This window comes from Cornus florida, unplaced genomic scaffold (assembly GCF_030987335.1).
Source record: "Cornus florida cultivar Cherokee Brave unplaced genomic scaffold, ASM3098733v1 CherokeeBrave_3.0.0_Hap2_Chr10, whole genome shotgun sequence".
Classification (NCBI taxonomy): domain Eukaryota; kingdom Viridiplantae; phylum Streptophyta; class Magnoliopsida; order Cornales; family Cornaceae; genus Cornus; species Cornus florida.
Window position 1 is genome coordinate 11,407,021 of NW_026775580.1, and position 16,323 is coordinate 11,423,343.

Sequence of the window (16,323 nt, forward strand, 5' to 3'; positions counted from 1 at the left end):
GACACGGCGAATAATAAATATATATATATATATATGATGTTGTCCTTTAAGAAATTAAGAGTAATATAATTTTTTATTAACAATAATGAAAATAATTGTGTTTTGCTGGGAAAAAGAAAGAATGATAAAAAGAGGGTTAAGAAAGAGAAAAAAACAATGAAACAAAGAGGATTGGGGTTTTGTTAGAAAAAGAACAAGGGCTTAGTTAGTAATGACCATAATATTACCGAAAGCTATTAAACTCCTCATATTTACACTTCAACAGAGCTTTCTTTCTAAAACTTTCTTAAAATCCCCAAGTGCATTACTTATCTCCAAAAAAAAGTACACACACACACACACATATATATAAGTAAATCCCCAAGAATGGGACATGCGTGTCGGACACGTATTCATGACGTGTCCGACAGGTGTCCACGGCGTGTCCGTGCTGTGTCCGAATATTCAAAAAAATTAAGACACATTTTTTGGCTTGTCCGACATGGATTCTTTGCCCTTTTAGGCATGTCCGTGCTTCCTAGGTGGTAAGGCATCGAATATCTATCTACAGGAAAGGGGACTCTATATTGACAAAAGGGTCCTATAAATTTTAGAAGTCAGAGTTTGAGAAAATGATATTGCATAAGGATTTTACATCAGAAATACAGCCACATTTCAAGATATACTAAGTGCATGCCACATCAGAAAAGATACAAGACTCTGACCTCAGACACAAAATTTTATCTTTATTGAACTGGCAGAGATTGATCTATGTGATCAATTTCAAGCTGCTTTAGTCCATTATTGTCCACAATTTTCTTTGAAGTAAAAGGATCAACTAGTCTATTGATTTTTGAGTTTATGACTCTTGGTTTCTGATTTTTTTTATCTGAGGAGATGACATGTGAAAAATCACTCAAAAATATCTGAAGTATACAAACATCAATTCCAATGAGAAAATGACAACAAAGACCAAAATGGTCATGGCAGCATCAACCTTGACTGAATTTGAAATGCAGAAAAAAAAATACAAAAATAAAGAAGAGGTTCACAAACCCTACTGAAATTATCTGCTATACACCAGTACAAAACCATTTGCTTATTTACATTTTGTTGAAGGATATAAATATATAAGTTACACCCTCTCCAACAGCTTAAGCTTTTAGGGTAGATGGGTAGTTAACATGGTATCAGAGCCAAAGGTCTCGAGTTCAAACCTCACTGTCACCCTAATTAAGAACTGAAAACCACGTGTTGGTCCAAAAAGAAGGCCACACGTGAGGGGGTGTGTTGAAGGATATAAATATTTAAGTTACACCCTCTCCAACAGCTTAAGCTTTTGGAGTAGATGGCTGTTAACACATTTTATAATGGAAGTGATAGTACAAGACAAAATTATTGACTAAGTTCACTTCAATAAATATACCTTTCCACGGCAAACTGCAAGAAATGCAGCCCCTTCCTTCTTAGAAATTTCTGTGCACTGCGTTGCATTGAGCTTGTTAAGATCCATTTTCTTAACCCCTCTCTTTCTCCCATTAGCAAGTTTATTGCCTTGACGAATTGAATCATAATAACCCTTCAAAACAGCCTCAAACTCATCCTGGTTTCCTCCTCTTGGTTCTAATCAACCCACAAAAACCCACAAAATATATTAGCTTGCTCAGTTCAACAAAGGAAGAACAGCGATAAGACATCAAAGCATCAATTGCTAGAGATTTGAATGGCAAGGAAGGTCCTACAACATCAATAAAGAAGGCCTACCATACACCCAAAAAGTCAGATGATCTTTAGTGATAGTTCCAAAAAAGAGATTTGCTATGCAACAAGCTCAACTACATGAAGAATTGATGTACAAGGAGAGGGACATTGAATTCATACCAACAAAAAGGGATTTTCGAGCATTTAATCGAGACCATTGACCTGTTTCATGCCAACGACTGCATAGTTTCTCCATCAGCTTATAGCTGGGAAAGAATACTAGACAGCCACCTGGAACTATCTTGCATATTTCTTCTAAAGATGTGCCAAGTGCATCCTTCACAAAGAGTACAACGACAACTCATTTACATATGAGAAAGAATTCCTCATCTTAGTCAATCAAAAAAAAAAAATTGGCAAATGCCATAATACCTGGAAAGAAAACCCATCGGCTGTCTTGTAACTAGCATTTAATGGATAATTGCCTGGAGCAGTGGAGATTATGGCAGCCCACAGCTACAGCAAAAATGTAAACATTTTTTAAAGAGAAAAAATAAAATAAATTTCAACAAATAAGCCCTTAAAAAATGTCACCCACACCTGTGATTCAACATCTATTACATGTGGAGCTTCAAGACAAGTTCCAAACTGAACCCCAAGTTCAGATGAAAATGAGTTCATTGGTGATAGAGTCCTGTAAAGAAGGGGTGAGCAAAAAGTGTAAGATACTACTTTGGGGAATGCAGTAAATGCAATTTGTGGAGGGAGAGAAGAGAAAGCAAAGTACAAGTGTAAAAATCACTGTGAACAGAACACTGAACTTTCTGTAAGTTGTAGCATGATTTGAGACATCATACACATCATCTACCTTCCATGTGAGGTTAGTGTATGTGCCGGGATGGTGGGATTCGAGTGGAAAACAGATGCCACAACTTAGCAAGAACCATAAAAACAAATGATGTGTACTGAAAAATGATAAGAGCTTAGAAAGAACATGATGGGTTTAGAAGATTGAATATTGATCCTATATAAGTTCTACTGGGTTAATAGGTACACTTGCTATGAAGATAGTGGACAAAAGAAGAGCACAAGTTTTCATATGCAGGCACGTGTCTTAGTGCAACAATAGTTAAGGAATATTAGACAAGCTCTGACAGTATTTATACCAATATGCCTATACTTACCCAGATGTTAGAATCACAGACAAAGAAAGATCTGCAACACCTCTGAAGACAATTGCTGGATTCAAGCACCATAAACTAAGAGTATGTGTCCAGCCCCCAGCAGCATTTCCTGCATGTTGCATAAAAATACAACATTCACAACAACAGCAGTAATTATAATTGGAATGGTATAATAGATCAAACATGAATTCAGGTGTATAAGGTGATACTATGAGCATTGAATGGAATGAAGATAAGAAGATATGCATCGAAGCCAACATAGCCTTCATATTCTTTCAATCTTGCTTCTACTTGTCTTATCACATAACTAATCTTTTATTTCTTCATTTATTTTCTGGGTAACTTGCAAGTGTTGGCTTTATAACATTGTATAAGTCATTTACTAAAATCCCTACTGAAAAATTTTAGTCCTTCACTTCAACAGCATGTTAAAGACTCTAGACAAACAACTCCAAATACATATTGACTTTTAGCATTTGAATATATCCTAATAGACAATGTTTCTTTTTACTGTACAACAATTCAGGTGCCGTCTATAATATGGTATTCTTGGTAAAACTATGATGTTTGTAACAGGGAATGCAATAACCAGACCCTAACTTCTGCTTTTCATACAGTGACAAATTGTCCATCCTAAAACAATACTTCAACTCTTTCTGAACATTTCAGGCATAATTTAGAAGATAAGTCTTTTTAATTCCTTAATAAGAGTAACAGAGTGACAGACTGGAGATTTCATATCAACAGAGGAATTAAATATTAATAACTTCTGAGTTTCTTTCCCTGTCAGTATCTTAAAGAAATTAGACTTGAAAAACAACACCATACCACTTACCAGCACCGCTTTTAACACAACGTTGTAATACAAGCTGATAATCAAAAATATGAAGTCCATTTCCCGAGAAGAAGTAATTAAGCGAAGAGAACAACCCTGTGTGATCATAGACAGTCAACTACTATATTAGAAGCTTACTAATCAATAGATAAGTCTGAAATTTGTAGACATGAAACATAAGTACCTTCCAATGTTGTTACTGACATGCCACTTAAATGTGCTACATCCAGCTCTGCATCTGAAGCAACTTTGATCGCCTTAAGAAAATGAGAGAATAAAAATAACAAAGCCAAAAAAAGAAAAATTAAGTATTCAACCACTACAATTGCTAGATAGAAAGTGCGAACTCATTAGAATATTACCTTTGTCGCACATTCTTGCAAGATTGGGAAGCACTGCTGTGAAATGTTAGCTTCTTGCAGCTCTTTTAAAGCTTTATCACCGGTCCAACTAGAAAATAATAATTAAACAAATGTCTCATAGAAAAGACCCTGTTTATCAATACAAGGAGCAAACAAAAACATCTAATTTGAAGTTGTTGACAGATAAACAACCCAAAAAAATGAGTTAAAAACTGCAAAATTCGCTAGTGGTCATTCTAAATTCACAACAAAAATTATTAATAAAATATTCTGAAGATATTGCCACAACTTTAAACATGGAAAAATAAAAAGTAACGAGAGGGAGAGAGAACAATGTTGGACAACTTTATTTTGCAATTCCCACACGCCAGAAATTGGGGAAGAGTATCTTGATTTTTACTACATTGTTGTAATCAAGATATTTTTTAAATGAAACACAGAGCTTACAACATGTTGGATAACTATATACGGCCTATCATAAGTTTTTTAACACTTTGCACAACAAAAACACATTATAACCTCTAGCTTCTTATGTTTGTCTTAGCTTCCCTTTACTTTGTGAATCCTTGATACAGGACCCAAAAGAAAGATGGAGATGGGAATAAGAAGATGAGATGGGGCCAGAAGAAAAGGGAGGGAGAAATAGATGAATGGGATGAGAAAAAAAAGACATAAAGATAGGATGGATAGACCGAGAATAAGAGAGCATATACATACATATATATATATATATATAGGATGAAGGATAAAAAGAAGAGTAATCAAATTATATTTTATTTTATTTTATTCAAAAGTATTTTTGTCGCAGTAATATATGAATTGCAACAACTAACAACTGATGACGATTCAAATTAAATGGTTATAAAAAGCAGGTGTATGGTATTTGCCATAAATCCACATGGAAAGAGGGGGAGGAAGGTCCCTACTAATATGGGACTACTTACACATTTCTTCGACTATTTACTAGATAAAAGATATAGAATTAAAAGTAATCAATACATTATACTATAGTGTAAGAGAGAAATAAAAGAAATTATTATACATAAACTCCATGGACAGAGGGAGAGGAATGCATCCCACTACCACTTAATCTCTTGCAAAAAAGTGATATGCAAGCGAAGGTACATTGGGGCATGCATTTTGTCTACCAACATTATCGAGTAATCCCAATTCCTATAAAAAAAAATAAGAACTTGAAAGATTAAATAATATATAATACCAAGGGTAAGACCATAAGAGGTAAATATATGACAATAATACATCATTGGTTTAAAACACATTTACGGGATGGCTGAAGTGGCACCAATTGGAGATAAAATGAGAGAAATTTGATTAAGATGGTTTGGACATTTGCAAAGAACACCGAGTACTCCAGTTAGAAAGAGAGACATGGTCCAGATCGAGGGTAATGCTAGGAGAAGAAAAAAAACAAAATTGACGTGAGTAGAGTTAGTAAAGAAAAATATGATAACATGTGGTTTGATTGAGGCTATGGCATTAGGTAGAGCGGAATGGAAGAATAGGATTCATGTAACCTACCCCAAGTAATTGGGAAAAAGCTTTTCTCATTTTGATAATTATTGTTTAGCGAATCACATGTTAAGTAAGATTAGCATCAAAAACAAAAACAAAAAACAATGAGTGGTACTGATTTCAGACATTTACAAGTGATCAAATGTCAATAAATGGTTTTTAATTATAGCACTGTTGGAGAATATTATTATAGGAACCCTTAAATTACTCCTTGACAGAATATTGATATGAGAATATGACAGGAGTGATTTTAGTCTATAATACTATTATCCAATAGAGATCAACAAATTACCTAAAATAACTCACCATGAGAAGTAATGCTGAAATCCACGCTTTTCTAAGGTATTTTTCCTCCTTCCAATCCAACTCATGATGTCCTACACAGGTTACAATTGTTACTGATAATTGTTGATAGAAGTCTCGGCCTCAACCATTAGGAAGTGCACTGACTGAAAATGATTACCTGAGTCATTTCATATAAAGGTTGGTAAATCATGGCATCAAAAAGACTTAGTTGCCCGAGTTCTGTCTGCAATTCTTTCCATAAGACATGAAAACAATAAGAGATATATCAATAAATTTAATTAATAAGAAGTAATAGGCTTGCACTTACGAAGCAAAACATCTTCCTCAAGATCCATACTACCTGCATCACGAGCCATGTCCTCTATATTGCTGGAAATAAATGTAAGTAATTTAGAAATTATATTGTACAAATCTGTGCCAAAATTTATATATACAGATAAAGTTTGAAACCAACTGACTACTCAGGATCACTGATACTACAAGCTTCTATCAATTGCCTAATACAATTATGAAATGCACACACACACACACACACACACCCCAGCAACAATGTTGAGCATTCATTTTTTAAATTGACACCTTGCACTTAATGACAAGTATCAATCAACACTTTTACTCTCTCCGTCCCAATTTAGTTGTTCATCTTTCCTTTTTGGGAAGTCCTAAAATACTTGTCCCACCTAAAAAGTTCAAACAAGATATTTCACATCTTTCCATGAATGCCCTAGAAGTTTTATAAAACTTCCAACTTGATTATATTTATATTCAAACTTGAAAGGATAACTTAGTAATTTTAAAAGGGAACAATACATTAATTGCGTGTCCCTTAAAAACTTCTATTCCCCAAAATGGATAATTATTTTGGACGGAGGGGGTAATATTTTAACCCCCTGCATTTTCTCAGCAACCTTGCTGAGGTTTGGAAAATAATAATAAGATAATCTCCAGCACAAAAATGAGAGGTGGAATGCATACTGTGCTTCATCAAGAATAACAATGGCCCCATTGATATCTACATCCATGGCTCTCCTAATGACTGGATTCATGATATAGCTGTAGGGGCAGAAAACTAATTGTGCATCATCTTCCATAGAAAGTGCGGCAAAATATGAACAACCTGAAATAAAAAATAAAAATAAAGATTACATATATATATATATATAACAGCATTAAAACCTTTAGTTTAAAAATATTAAATTTTAATATATACATATATATGAACCTTTCACAACTTGCCCAACTTTCACAAGATCTTCAATATCATGAGCCTCATGGCATCCTCCTTTCTGAAGAGATGGATGACCTTTGACTTTATGCACATTTCTGTTTAAGAAAATAAATAAATAAATAATTGGCTTATGACTATTTACACTACAGCAGAACCAAAGACTGCAGCATACATATAGATAAAGAACTTACTTGAATTCTGAGCATCCTACTTCCGGGTTCTTCAGAAGCAGCTTACTGGATTTTCCAGCCACATGTATTAGCATGAAAAGAAAAGAAAAGAAAATGTAAACAAATAATTCTTTTGAGGTTAAAAAAAAGAACCATTGCTCGTCAATATTATCTCCCCCACGTAAATGTGTGTTTGTACAGTAATGTTTCCGTGATGCCTGAAAGATGAAAAGACAATCAGTGAACAATAACTACATCTCTAAAATAACTTCAATGAGGACAAAATGACTAAGAATTTGAGAAGATGTGTATCAACACCAATTGAAAGTTTAAGAAAAGGAAAAAGAATTAATACTTTCAAATGGCAGTTGACTGTTAGCATAGAATCATCTCAGACTTTCTTACCTTATGGTCCTTACCGGTAAAAATATAAAACACGAGCACAATGCTCCACCCTTTTAACCTATCTCAGTACTTAAATGGAAGGGCAGTTAAGTTTTGCTTTTCGAAACTATACATTTAATAACATCAACTAATCTGGTAAGCAAAACAAATATTTTTCATTAAAAAATATGACCTACTTGAACTCCTCATCCTTATTCAACTACAAATAATCTAATAAAAAAAATAAAATAAAAAATAAATAAAAATAAAAAATTTTAAAAATTCCAAAAGAAGGGAACTACTTGATTTCTTATGCTAATCATCTACCAATGGAAACATGCTCATAAGAAACACACTCTACTATGAAGACCAAAGATAGTGCACAACTACATCATCAAAGCACATTCAATGGCCTGATAAACAAAAGAAAAGGCATGTCAGGGTAGATAAAAGAAAAACAGACATGCTTCAGCAATGGTAAGGTTCGTAAACAACCCCTGTGATTAAACAAATTTCTGAATCGATGTGAGTGCTACAAAGTACTGAATTGTAGCAGAGTAAACAATGATTCATATGATTGTCATAAAATTATTCTAGAAGTATATGTCGAGTCACTAATTTCATCCTTCTGTAGAGTATGAAAAGTAGGAGCCATTGTTTGATACAATAGCAAAATGCTTGGGCTGCCAAATGTCTGCAAAACATGAAATCCCCAAGTTTTGAAAACAGCAACTTTGTGCAAATCATGATAAAGCCTAGATATGCATTTGGACAACCCTTGCATCGGCAAACTATCACAAGGTAATGACCTCAAATATAGTAGCATGGAAAGTCTATATAATGCAAAAAATCCAAGGATTTCAAAATTGAATCTGGATATTAGGCTACACAGGTGCTACACGTACGCTTATTGGGCAACTGCACAGTATATCTATTTGTCAAGTGTCTAGAGTCTTCTAAAGTGGCATAGGTTTTGTAGGTAGTCTGGAATATTCCTGAATAAAATATAGCCAGGTGGTGTTTAATGAATTGGGTAGAACATTCTAGAATGTAGGTTTTAAAGAGATGTGCAAATATAAATTTCTGTTGAATATTCTAGAATTTTCCTTTAAGAAAATAAAAAAACTGTACAGAAGGTTGGAGTTTCATTATTGTCATTTGCTCCCATCAATCTCCTCATCTGTAACAAGTACTCATATAGAATTATAATATAGTTCTCATTCTCTTGTCAAAAAGTGTCATGACTAAGTATGCATGAGTGAGCAATCAAGGCCACTATGACACTAAGCAAGATGCATGGGCGGGTGAACATTGGCACAGGCTACCCCAGAGACCAAGGGGTCTTGACAAGTGAGGATTAAGACCGTGGTGTTGCATAGGTTTAGCTAAGCAAGTTGAAACTCTAGAATTGTGACGGGAGGCTATATAAAAACCAAATAAATTATGTTATATAGCAGTAGGAACACATTATATTGTGTTATTGCAAACGCATCCAATTTGGAATCGACTTTATTGCTAAAACTGTACAAAAATGTCTCCGAGAGTTCTCAAAAGGAAAGCTTAACCTATAAAGTGAAAAATCCTACTTGTTAGAGGAAGGAAGGTGATGATAAGGTAGCAACAAACCAGAATGGCCAATAGTCATTTCCCACATGGTGAAAGCAAACAAAGTTGCTCAATTAGCAACTATGCTTCACAAAACAAATGTCTCTCTACTGTAATCCTGATTTTCCATAGTTCATGTCCTACAATCATACCCTCACTTCTAAGCTATCTCCAAAGTGAATTCATGCGACTCTCCCAAAAGTAAAACATATAATCAATCCCAAAAATTCCTCCCTAGCTTTGAGGAAGTTATCTTATCGGATTGACTTGGAGGACATTGTTGGTACAAGCCATTTCAACAAGGCACTGGCCATGTGGTTTATGAGTGTTCTTTGGAGGATAAGGACATTGATGACATAAGGTTAGCTTATTCAAAAAGTAATATAGGCAAGGACTTCAGTATCTATTACTATTCAGCAAGAGAGGCCCCTACTAGGTTTAAGGATTTTATGGCCGCTATTTTTACTACGGATAGGATGGTGGTAAGGTTTATCAAAGTATCAATAGAGTACGAAGGGAAAATAGTAGCCCTAAAAAGAAGGTGGTTGAGCACTGGCCAACCATATAAAAATTGGATCAAAAGAATAGAAAGGTTATCAGTATTGTCTTTATGGCGATGGCACTTTTCTTGTTTGTTGCAAGGACATAGGCAACTTCATAATTTAGCACTCAAACCAAGGTTGCCAAGATCGAGATCCTACATTGGATCAACTAGGGGATCTGATAGTAAGATCTGATTGAGCATCTTAAGATCCTACAAAGTGAGAAAAAAAAATAAAAAAATAAAACCAAATTTATATTTAAGAATTCTTAAAATAGATAGGGAACAAATATAAAACACATAACAAAATAGAAAAATTATAATTCAAGAAAAAATGGTAATTTATTACAAATGTGTGGAACATCAATGGGTGCACAGTTCATGCAAGTATATTTGATTATGTAGCACACAAAGTAAAACCCTAATGCAATGCAATTATTTGCAAGTGAGCTTGTACAAGGTAAAGGTTCAAATCCTTTTATTCGTATTTTTACTTATCAAAATGCATGTTTTATGATACCAAAATCACATTTTAATAACACAAACCAAGAAAATTCTAACACAATCAACCATGTTGAAGGATTTATATTTTTAAGTTACACCCTCTCTAACAGCTTAAGCTTTTGGAGTAGATGGTAATTAACATGGTATCAGAGCCAAAGCTCTTGAGTTCAAATCTCACTGTCACCTTGATTAAAAAAAAAAAATTGAACAACATGTGTTGAACCAAAAGAAGGCCAAACGTGACAGGGCCTATTGAAGGATTTATATATTTAAGTTACACCCTCTCTAACAGCTTAAGCTTTTGGAGTAGATGGTAGTTAACAAACCAAGTATCAATTACATTTGTTATAACATGGAGTATATTTGATAAAAGTCGGAAATTAATCCATTTTACAAATATTTCAAGTACTATGAAAGTAAAAACATGTAATTGGATTTCTTTCATACATGAATGATCATGAATAAACCTCACACACGATCATATGGCAATCCTAAAAATATATCATTTCCTATGGCACAATTGTACTATGGTCCTATGATCAATCCTGAACGATCCTATCACAATTTTACCACTGTGATTTTTCAAATGATCCAAATTGATTGGATGGTTTTAGATCATAGGACTGTATGAAGTAATTAAAAACAATTTTAAAAAATTAAATTAAGAGAAGATATGGTGTGTGATAGAAAAAGAATCGAAAAAGAGAATTCAAGAGGCCGACCCCATCTATATGGGATAAAGGCAAGGATGATGATCATGACAACAGCTGTATGATCCTAGGATCCAGGTTATGTTTTGATAACCATGATTCAATTCCTATATATTTCCTAGAAGTCCATCTTTACTAAGGGTGGCAATTTGTGTTGGTGTGTCCTGTTCGTGTCGTGACATGGCTATCCTGTTGTGTGGATCAACATGAACTCAATATGATTACTATTCGTGTCAAAAAAAACCTTGACACGAACATGACGTGATTATTAAATGGATAACGTTAAACGAGTCATTTCTCACATGAAGATGGCACAGTTATCAAACACATTAAGTTAAACGGTTCGTTTCTAACACGAACATGACACATTTATCCGACACATTTAGTTAAACGGGCCTAATCGATTATAGACGGGCTAGTGGGTAGAACAAGACTTGTTTAATTAATGTGTCAATTCAGGTCGATACGATTAAGACAAACCCAAACCTACTTATTTTATGTAGTGTTAGTATGTCATGTCAAGTATTGCCTCCCCAAATCTTTATCCCCAATGGCTAAAATGACCAATATACCCTTGCAAGACATCTAGTAGCATATCAGATGCACCTTAGCAATGTCTAGGAAATTAAAAACACTCTAATAATGTATAAGGAACATCCAACCGAACAAAAATAACCATGAATTTGTAATCAACCTAACAATGACTAAGCACTTCCAAAACAAAATGGGATTGCTCTTTCGTAATATTATACCCTTATTACTTATTCAAAAAAATATTATATCCTTATAAAGTAAAATGACATAAAAGTACTCTCCCCAATTCATTCCTTTTTTTAGTAGTATCCCCAATTTATTCCAATTTAATTTATTTGCTTTCAGTTGGATTAAGGACATAATGATTATATAAGAACAATTTTAGAGTGGAAAATTAACCAAGTAAATAGGTCGATTCAGGTTGCCCTGAATACATATCAACAATCACGACGTTTTTCAGACACATTAAATTTATTTGCACAGAGTTGCACAAAAGTCTCACAATTGACTTCTCGAATTGTTAATGTTTAAATTTCAATGTATTACAACCACCCAAGCCATCGCGTTATTATGTGCATGAATGTATGTGTAGCTTATACAATGTTTGTGAGTGCAATATACACGCATATACAGGACAGTTATATGTTTATAAAGGTTTTTCCATAATTTCAACCAGATACCCTATAACTATTGGCATATTCACAAGATAATTGTGAAAAATCGTAAGCATGCATTAATATTCCATTGCAGGTGTTAAGTGAAATATGAACATGTAAACCATTACCATTGAGATAGAATATGGAGATTCTCAAAGATCAAATTCATCAAAATTTGAAAGGAAAAAAAAAAAAAAGAATTAAGGCTAGAAAAGGGTAAAAAGAAGTTGGTTTCAAAAATGGGGATGGACCTACCAAAACTGCCATTGGTACCCGATAGGCTGTTTTCTTGTATTCCCTGATCACCTGAGCAATTTGTGAGTGTGTCCTCCTTAAATAACATACAGAAAACCATAAATTAATAAAGTGCAAGCAACATAAGGCATCTAATTATCCATTTATCAAAAAATAATATTAATAATAAGGCCTATATAGGGACAACAATTTCCAGTATCTTATTCATCTGAATTCATCCTTGCTCACTATATATCTTTACTTGAATGTTGAAAAGAAGCGTTTGTGACAGTGGTTTTAATTCTTCAATGCAATCATGTTAAGATACTGAAAAGCTGAAAATATACGAGCATAACGTTACATGTGATTGTGCCAAATGAATCAATTAATTCTTAAATACTTCCAACATGTTAGACAAACTTGTACAAAAAAATAAAAATAAATAAAAAGGATACAATTTAAGAGAACTCATTTGCTTAAATGTAATTATGAAATTCAAAGATTATGCTGTTAAAAACAGCTAAGTACAATACTACAATTTGATATCAACAATGTTTATGTGATATGATGATGTCTGCAGCGAACCTCTTAAAACATTTCCCAGCATGTAAGGTTCCGGACTTCTAGTTTCCATATTTTTCCAGAAGAGATGATCATAGCAAAGCCAGAATAATAAAACTTACGATGCATACAAAATGGTAGGTATCATCTTTTTCTTCTGATTCTTGCCGTTTGACTTTGATGGAGCTGGCTCTTGAGTTCCTGAAGCTGAAACACCCAAACCCAAAGAAAATCCTTGTTAAATATAAATAATCTGACCAATTGATATGGCAACAGGTTAAGAGCTTTCGTATTACCCTTTTCTTTTCCTTCTTTTTTGTTTTCTATGCTCCTCCAAGTTTAAAATTTCAATAATGAATGAAAAACATCCCTTGAAATGGCAATCCCACAAAATATAATAACTGGCGGTGGGTCAACTGTCACAGAACTCACCATACCAAACAAAAAACATAAACCCAAAATATATGGAAACTCAGTGTTGCATCAGACATTTTATAAAGAACAATTCTTTTCCGGAAAAAAAAGTGAAATTCGTACAACTATCAACTTATTAAGAATCGATGTGGTGTATAGCCAAATCAACATATAACAAATTAGCAACAGAAGAGAAGAACAGAAACATGAAAGAGAATAAATGGAAGAACAATCTCTAATGTTGAAGTTCGGGTTTGGGAAAACTGCATGACAATTGGTATTCAAAAGAAATAATATATCTTTTCTCATGAGTATTTTATTGGTAATCAATCAATGAAACCTAGAGAAATCAAAATGGACACCTACCTAAAGACTCTGTCTCAGGAACAAAACCGCCCCCATAAGCAAGAGGATCGGTGAAGGCCTCAGGAGCAGGCTTTGAGTGAGAAAGATTGTTGGAGCGTTTGTGGTTCTGTTGCCAAGCGAGCGCAGAGCAAAGGAGAGAGAGTGATTTTCCGGTACCGGTGGGAGATTCGAGCAACGCGTGACAGTGACCGTCTCTCTGTGCTCGATCCAGTGTTGAGATGACTCTACCCATGAATGCGAGCTGAGATCCGTACGGTTGGTATGGAAATTCAACTGGGATTCCTCCGATGTGATGCACGTTTTTGGGATTTCTAGGGTTTGGGTTACTCAGCTTTTTGGTTGCCGAATCCATGGAATGAGTCCCCATGGTGTTATTTTGAGAAGTACAACTATTCTACCACTACTAGTATCTTCTAGCGGAGTATGTCTTCTGATTTTGAAGATTTTACCAATTGCGGTCGGTGACATTTTGGCGGGATGCTTTGTACTTCTTAATCATGTAAGATGTAGATTTCTTTGTACCAAAATAATATATATATATATATATATATATAAGTAGGTTTTAAAAGCATACTAAAGATGTGATCACGCAGATCAGATGCACCACTTACTGTGCCTCGTAACTTCTTAAAGTATTAAGCACGTATGAAACATTGTCTTCTCTAGATGCCTAAGAGCATCTTGAATGTTAAAATGTTAAATTCGAATGTCAAATCTATATTTTGACAGTGTTAGTGTCATAATTCTATATTTTAGGAATTTTGCTCTAATGATGCATTTTATGCAAAATGCTATTTTTTTTTACACAACTACTATTTTTTTTCAATTACTATTCGCACCATTCATATTTACATCATTAATGTTAATATTAGACACATTCCAAGTCAAGTTGTAGACATTAGAAGGAAATTAAAATTAAACTTAATTAAAAATAATCAAAAATCTAAAATATCTAGTCAAAAAATGACCCAAATATATATATATATGTGTGTGTGTGTATAAATTTATATATTTGATTATATTATTATATAAAAAAAATTTATATAATTTTTTTTCTTTTTTTGGAAATTTATATATATTATATATATATATATATGATTATATTATTATTAAAAATATATATATATTTAGGACAAATCATTTCAGCCTCCCAAATCGTCATATATAGTTTTAGGGCAAATCATTCAGCCTCCCCAATCGCTTCCATCTCTATTCTCTTTCTCAACTCTGAAATTGCCCCGTCTCTCTCTCTCTGTGCAACTGCAAACCACAAAATCAGCAAGAATCAGAAGTTCAAAACCCATATCTTTCAGTTTCCATCGCCCGCCGTTCTAGTTCAGGTTCGTCGTTCGCAAGCTTCAGCCACTGTCCCTCAACTCTCAAGCTTGCCCCCTCTCTCTCTCTCTAACTGCTAACTTGTACGTATGGATTTTGTTTTAATTTTTTCTCTAAATCAACTAATCAAGGTCTGTAATTCTTGTTTTGCAAACTAAATCTTATTTGGTGAAATTTTTTATGATCTATTTTAAATATATGATACAATATATATATATATATATATATATATATATATATATATATATATCTGAACCCATATCGGCATATCATTTTAGATTGTTAAAAAAATCAAAACCCATATCTTTCGGTTTCCATTGCCCCCCCCCCCCCCCCCCCGCGCCCCCCCCTCTCTCTCTCTCTCTCTCAAAACCGAGGAAATTGTCGAAATTGGAAGCTTTTGCTCTGAAAATGGACGAAAGAAGAGAGCAATTGAGGACGAAGAAGTAGAAGTGAGAGAAGAAGAAAAGGTGGAGAAGCAGAGGGCACTGGTTTCTACCATTGAAGAGAGAGATTTTGGCAGAGCGAGAGAGAGAGAGAGACGACAGGCAACAAAAAAGGCAAATAGCTATTGCTATTTGTTTTGTTAGATTTGGCACCAAAAATAGCAATGGCAAATTTTGATAGGTGATATAGCAGGCCATTGGAAGGGACAATTTTAACTCCCCTGCTATATTTTGCATTGGCAGCCCATATAGCAGGTGGGTTGGAGATGCTCTAATATGATCAAGTAACTTATGAACTTAAGACTGGATTCTAAAAACATTATATGTATGTTTAGATAAGCTATAAAATAATTCCTCACTAATCTTAAGGTCATTACCTGAATCTTAGTTAAGTGATTGATTATGTTGATTTCACTATTATGCTCATTATGTCTAATATGTCTCTATAGAACATCTCTGTTGGTCCCACCTTTGAATTAGGGTTTACCCTTTTAAATGTCAAAAGGTTCTCTACATTGAGTTCCAAGTGATTCTGGCTTGAACAGTGCATACAAATGATCTACAGGGGTAGCTTGGTCATTTTACAATGTTAAGAATATAATTCAAATGATCTAAGGAAGGTACATTATCTTGAAGACTATATCTACAAGCCTCTTATGGTTAAAAACCCTAGTACAGATAGTGATCTTTTGCTACAAAGTATTTCAGGGGTAATTAAGTCTTTTCACATATGTA

At 34.0% G+C, this 16,323-nt stretch overlaps 1 protein-coding gene across 2 annotated transcripts in view; it reads right to left on the bottom strand.

Moving 5' to 3' along the window:
• The window catches only part of LOC132277322 (uncharacterized), a 59,859-nt gene extending 45,573 nt beyond the window's left edge, over positions 1 to 14,286 (bottom strand). For both annotated transcript variants that reach the window (XM_059779166.1, XM_059779165.1), the window contains exons 1-18: positions 13,808 to 14,286; positions 13,150 to 13,234; positions 12,488 to 12,563; positions 7,452 to 7,516; positions 7,320 to 7,364; positions 7,123 to 7,223; positions 6,876 to 7,017; positions 6,208 to 6,269; positions 6,058 to 6,131; positions 5,901 to 5,971; positions 4,062 to 4,149; positions 3,884 to 3,956; positions 3,700 to 3,795; positions 2,865 to 2,973; positions 2,281 to 2,374; positions 2,113 to 2,196; positions 1,861 to 2,017; positions 1,406 to 1,602 (exon numbers count right to left, since the gene is read on the bottom strand). In XM_059779166.1, coding sequence (XP_059635149.1) covers positions 1,406 to 1,602; positions 1,861 to 2,017; positions 2,113 to 2,196; positions 2,281 to 2,374; positions 2,865 to 2,973; positions 3,700 to 3,795; positions 3,884 to 3,956; positions 4,062 to 4,149; positions 5,901 to 5,971; positions 6,058 to 6,131; positions 6,208 to 6,269; positions 6,876 to 7,017; positions 7,123 to 7,223; positions 7,320 to 7,364; positions 7,452 to 7,516; positions 12,488 to 12,563; positions 13,150 to 13,234; positions 13,808 to 14,174 — 1,986 coding nt within the window. In that variant the 5' untranslated portion in view covers positions 14,175 to 14,286. The remainder of the gene's footprint in view (positions 1 to 1,405; positions 1,603 to 1,860; positions 2,018 to 2,112; positions 2,197 to 2,280; positions 2,375 to 2,864; positions 2,974 to 3,699; positions 3,796 to 3,883; positions 3,957 to 4,061; positions 4,150 to 5,900; positions 5,972 to 6,057; positions 6,132 to 6,207; positions 6,270 to 6,875; positions 7,018 to 7,122; positions 7,224 to 7,319; positions 7,365 to 7,451; positions 7,517 to 12,487; positions 12,564 to 13,149; positions 13,235 to 13,807) is intronic.
• Between the last annotated feature and the right edge of the window lie 2,037 nt (positions 14,287 to 16,323).